Source organism: Vombatus ursinus, unplaced genomic scaffold (genome assembly GCF_900497805.2).
Source record: "Vombatus ursinus unplaced genomic scaffold, bare-nosed wombat genome assembly UNPS02014807.1, whole genome shotgun sequence".
NCBI lineage: Eukaryota > Metazoa > Chordata > Mammalia > Diprotodontia > Vombatidae > Vombatus > Vombatus ursinus.
In genome coordinates, this window is record NW_020954585.1 from 37,534,398 (window position 1) to 37,540,397 (window position 6,000).

The 6,000-nt window shown below is 32.8% G+C and overlaps 1 protein-coding gene across 1 annotated transcript in view; it reads right to left on the reverse strand.

Annotated features, from left to right (window-relative positions):
• LOC114052445 (retinal dehydrogenase 1-like) overlaps positions 1 to 5,619 on the reverse strand; it is a 49,132-nt gene extending 43,513 nt beyond the window's left edge. The window contains exon 1 of the mRNA XM_027875055.1: positions 5,472 to 5,619. Coding sequence (XP_027730856.1) covers positions 5,472 to 5,558 — 87 coding nt within the window. The 5' untranslated portion in view covers positions 5,559 to 5,619. The remainder of the gene's footprint in view (positions 1 to 5,471) is intronic.
• Positions 5,620 to 6,000: the final 381 nt, after the last annotated feature.

The window sequence follows — 6,000 nt, forward strand, 5'->3', positions numbered from 1 at the left end:
AGTATAAACAATTTTCTATACCTACATACTACAAAGAATAACTACTGGAAGCCTTGAGACCTCTTATCTCAGAGAAGCAAGTCAAAGCAATGGGACTTCAAGTTTGGGCAAACATTTGAATTTCATTTCTGTTGTTTTTCAAGGTATGCTTTAATTACAATGCCTAATGACTAAATCAGTTTTGCAACTTACACAACCAAGATTGCTACCTGTATCTCTTAAAGTCTAGTCCTTTTAGAATGTGCTCCTGCCTGTCCTCTTTTGTTCCTTATGCAATCACAGTGGTGATGCACTGCCTTTTGGGGCTCTCTCAGGAACTAGAAATTGCTTTAAAAAAATTGAATAACCACCTTTGACATGGGCATATCTCAATCTGCATAATAATTGTGATCCTGGGAAGTTTCATGTAGACTTAATTTGCAAATATTAAGGATTATGCATTAGCTTGCAACTTAACATTTGGGATATACTTTATGTCAATTTCTGATTAGTCTTCCATTGAAAATTGTTTTTAATACTTCATTTGCAAGTTTCTAATTACCATCTCCTTCTCTAGCAGGTATTGGTTTATAAATAGCTACTTAAATTCTTTAGGGACCTTGGTATTTAAAGGACTACCGGAAATTCTTTAAAGCTAAGACTAGTCATTAATTGGTTTCACCTAATATTAATTAATCTGTGTTGTGCATTTGTATTTTTTGTCATTGGGTTTTCTTGAGCAGTGAAGCACACCTGTCATCAAAGAGAGCCTCTAAGCTGACAACTCACTGTATGTTATGAATTGTTACAGAATGTTATGTGATTTCTAGCCTCAGAATTCAACGCATTTACTTGGGAAGACTTATATGAACTGATGCAAAGTGAATTGAACAGAACCAGGCAAATAATTTATACAATAACAACAATATGATACAGATAATCAACTTTAAAAGATACGGTGACCAACCATAATGTTAAAGGGCTCAATGATGAAACATGTTATTTAGCTCCAGATAGAGGGCTTATGGAATCAGAGTGCAGATTGAAACATATTTCTTTTTTTCCCTTTATTTTTATTCTGGGACAAGACTATTGTGGGACTTTGTTTTGTATAATGATTTATATTTGTAACACTTTGGTTTTTCTTGCCTTCTTAATGGGTAGGGTAGAAGATGGAGGGAAGGAAAGAATTTAGAACTGAAAATAAAATAAAACTCAATTAAAAAAAGAATGGAGTTCACCCATGTAATGTTTGATATAGGGCCAGCAGTAGCTAGGAATGTCAGAGAATTTTTGCACTCATTACCAAATACGTTTTGACTATAGACTCAACTTTCAATTATTCACATTAATAAATAGAGGGAAAGGATCCTATAGAATCATAAACAGTGGCTAACATGCTCTTCTGGTTTGTGTTGTAGTTCTCAGCCTTTCCCTGAGTAATGCTATTATCTCTGGAGAGAAGTGATCTTGACCAAGTTGGGATATCAGACATCCTCCTTTATTCTTTTACTAGTGAGGGCTATATGAATGTCCCTAACATTTGTCATAGAAAGGGCTGCTGTTAAGATGTGCATTAGATGCAGTAATTTAAGTTCCACTCCCACTCTGGGATTCAGTGGCCCCATTTCCCTAGTGTCTTATCTCAGTTAGCTCTAACTGGAAGAAAGTAACATGATACACTCATGGTAAATGCTAAGACACAAGTGAAAAAGGACAGTTTAATGTATTACCCTTGTAGAGACCTTTGCAATTTGAAAGATGCCAGATAATTCAATGGAATGACTATGGTTTTAGCATTTTAGGTAGCATAAGTCGGTGGATATTTCAAGGGTTCTAGGTCATTCCCAATATAATCACATAGGGCACTCTTTATTCTGTTTTTGAATAAAAATTTCTCATACAGAGAGAGTAAAATCAATTTTTCAAAGCAAGTTGGATACATGCCTGGGAGTGGGCTATGTTCAGAGGTCAGAATGGACATTTGTGAGACAAAACAAAAACATTTCTTCTTCCCCTTTAAAAAAGTTAATACAGAGCCTGAAACTTGTGAAAGGTGCCGCAAATCATTCTTTATTGGAAAATAAGATGCCAGTGGCCCAGAAGTTAAGAATGTGAGAATTCCCAGTCTTTCTCTCCTCATCAGCTTCCTTCCCAGCCCAAACTCCACCTTTCTAGTAAAGAAAGACTGAAAAACAACACTACTTACCAACAAGCCTTTCTATTCTGCCCCTTCTCCTTTAGTACTTAATTTTATTTATCAGTTCTTTAGCCTTCTTTCCAGTTTTGATGAAATAAAATTCTCTTTAACATTCAAGATTTCATCTTCTGTGCTTGTTAGGAGTTTGATTTTTTCAGTTTCAATTTTTTTAAATCCATATTCAGTTCAGTAATCCCCCTTTTCTATTTTGTTCATTTAGATGTTGTTATTGTTGTTTGGTTTTTTCTTTTTTTTTTTTTTTAGCATATAATTACTTATGAAAGAAATCTCTATTTAATAAGACCTTCTTGGAAAATTGGAAAGCAGTCTGGCAGAAATTAAGATAGACAAACATCTTAAACTATATTCTGTGATAAATTCAAAATCAATAATCCACCTGCACATTAAAGACCAGGGGAAATTGTGGCCACAGGCCAAATCTAGTCTGTCACCTGTCTTTGTACAGCCAATGAGATAAAAGTGGATTTTACATTTGAAGATATAATAAAGCTTTATTTACAAATGTAAAAAATACTCTGCTTACAGGCCATACAACAGCAGGTTGTGGGCCAGATTTGGCCCTTGGGCCACAGTTTCTAAACCCTGTTAAAGGTCATACAATAAAAAATCAGAAGTGAAGAAAATCATGTATTTTTCATGGCTATGTAGAGAAGTTTAATTGTTAACCACACAAGAGATGGTGCCAATTAAAAATATGAAATAAAGAAATCTGGTTTTATGAAACTGAAAAAAGCTTTTGCGCAAATAAGAACATATACTTAGGAGTTATTGACTGGGGGAAAAAGTATCTCATTTCTTTGTTAAGGATTCAGTATCTTAATTGTTAGTCTTTTTGAAGAGTTTATTGACCTTCTAATTTTGTTACATAATTTTTCTCAAAAATCCTTTTGATTTTTATTAATATATGCAACAAATCCTTTGTTTGTAACATTTCAGAAATTTGGGTAGATTGACTCGTTATCATTGCTGTTCATCTAGTTCTCATTTTTTAAAAATTCAATTTGTTCTTTGACCAATAATTATTTAGGATTTCATTCTTAAATTACCACTTATGTTTTTGTATTTTTCTTGTACTATTTAATTATCTTCATACTATTTATGGTGTTGTGGTCTCTAAAGTATATGTTTAACATTTCTGCGTTTTTCCATTTATTTGCAAATTTTATGTATACCAATACATGCTGCATTTTTTTAAGAGTCATGTGTTCCTGATACATATAAATCATTCTTCAATTTAGTAAATTCTTTCCCTTATGGATGTAGAGGCTAGGTTGCTTAGAGAATATAATTTAAATAGTGATGTTGGTTTGTAGTTTATGGTTCCTTTAAGCATAATGTAATTTCTTCAGTTATCTCCATATGTTCCTCCATTTGTGTCAACGATATTGCTTAACTATTTTTTTTTTAGTTCTTGTTCTTTTTTAGGCTAGTACTTTGTTGCAGGGATTGGTTTTTCTTAATCTCATTTGATAAAAGCCAATTTTCACAGGCTCTCCTACTCCACCTCACTATTCCTCCTATTTGTCAACACTTCTCCTGGTTTTAATGTTTTGCATAATTTATTGATTTCTGTTTCTTAATTTATTTAAATTATTAATTTTTTTCTTCTTTTCCTTTCTCCCCTATTATTTAAGTGATTAATTTCTTTATTTTGTCCTCTTCATAATTCTTTCCCCTTTATATATATTCTTAATTTTATTCTATGATTTTTCATCTAGAAACTTATTTATTTCTTCTTTAGTTTCTTGTGTTCCTCAACAATGAAAACTTGTAAATTTGAACTCTACCTTATAACCAATTTCTCTATTCAGAATTGCTGTGCTATTTCCTTGTGTTATTTCTTGCATTATAACACACATATATACATGTATATATATTTGACTATATTATAGTAAAGCTTAAGAAGTATAGTATACTTTTACTTAAGCATAACATGATAATAGAAAAAGTAGATCAGACATTGTCATAATTTTGAAGTTAAAGGGGACAAATAACATTTATTTGAAATCAGCCTATAGAAACAGAAAGAGAATTGAGGACCAAAGAGGTTATGTCATTTACCTGATTTTGCACATCTATTTATGACAGAAAACTCTATATTAGTCAACCTTAATTAAACCAGCTACTATGTGGAATATTGCACATAAAAATATTAATTTAAGATGCCCACTTTGGGGAAGGGGGAGGAAAGTTGCCAGTAACGTAAAATAACCTTGGAGTTAGCAACTGGAATATAGACGTTACTTTGTTCATTATACATCTTTATGGAATTCGTTGACTCCCTAAGCTTGGTAAAATGTTTTTTGCAATGATTAAAAGAAAATTTATTCTCCCAAAAAAGCATTTTATGAAAGGAATGATCTATAGAGTTTGACATTTTCAAAAATAACCCCATAATACTCAGTTTTATGAAAAGAGAAATATGCTAAATTTTAAGATGCCTAAGATCTCCAAGGCCATGAATAAGAGTTATTTCTCCCTCCCAATTTCTCTAAAATTGGTTTGTTCAGAAAGCAAAATTGGCCTTCTTTAGAGTTCAGACACAAGCGTTCTCACTTTCTGCTTTTCACTACAGCTAAAGTCAATTTCAAATTATATAATAAATTACAACTTTAGTGAGTTGGGTGAGGAAAAAAATCTTTCTTCATAGGTCCTGTGGTTTGACTCTGCAAGGCTTTTATGTAACAGTTTGGAATATCACAGGAACATTTTTAGGCTTAACATTTTGGAACCATATTTTACTTTCACTTTAGCCGTGACTCCCTAAGTGGGAAGACTGGACACCTGCTTTGGTTCTATGTTCCTATTAATGTCGATTAGTCTGCTACTAGGCATCTGTTTCAATAGCAGTAAGTGTTAAATTAATGTATTCATAATGCACAATACAGTATGCTGGTTTTCAGTTTTTCCCTCAAATATGATTATTAAAATAATTATCCTTAACTATTCCCTGCTGCTCAACATCCATATGTGCAAAACTATACATTACCTAACTATGCCCCTTAAGTGATTTGCAATAGCTCCTATAAGAACCCTGCTAATACAGTTGAGCATCAGAATTCAGACAAAGTTGTAAAAGGTCATTTTTCCTATTTAATATCTTGTTTTCAGTAAGATTCTTCACCTAAATTCCCATTATGTATAGCTATTGTTAATTCATATAATGTACTTTAAATAAGGCTACTTTAAATTATCCTTCCCAGTTTTTAAATAAGTGTATTTGTCACTGACTTAAGGTAAGGTAACAGACATGCAGTTTGAATCTACTAACCTTAGTAAATTGAATTTTCAAGTTGGTGAGTGGGGCGGGTATGGTCCCCTCTGCTGGATTTGCTGAGGTCTTTTCCTTAGAAGACATTTCTGGGCTGGTTCTAGAGACACGAGTAAAGTCAAACAGCAGACAGTCTCAGTAATTTTGTGCTGACTGAACCAGTGGCTTTTCATTTGCTTCTTTTAATCTGAACTGACTGAGGGTGATTGCATACTGGATTGTGATTGGATGAACCAATTCAGAGCAATAAAGAAAATGAAAGCACTTTTTTCTTTGCAAGAGAAGATCCAGACTTTAAACTTAAATCTTTAAGAAACTATTTTGTCAAAACTGTAGCTAGTCTGTAACTTATATGCAAAAAAATTCATAATTTAAAAAATCAAAATATTTGACAAGAGCAGTGAGTGCTTTAATTATTGTGGTTGAGATCACTCCCCTCCCCCAACTCATTCTCTCAACCCCTTTGCTGTGTGAACTAATTTCTCTGACAGATATTAGTAAAGGGAACAAGGCAGTAGTCTTTGGGTAC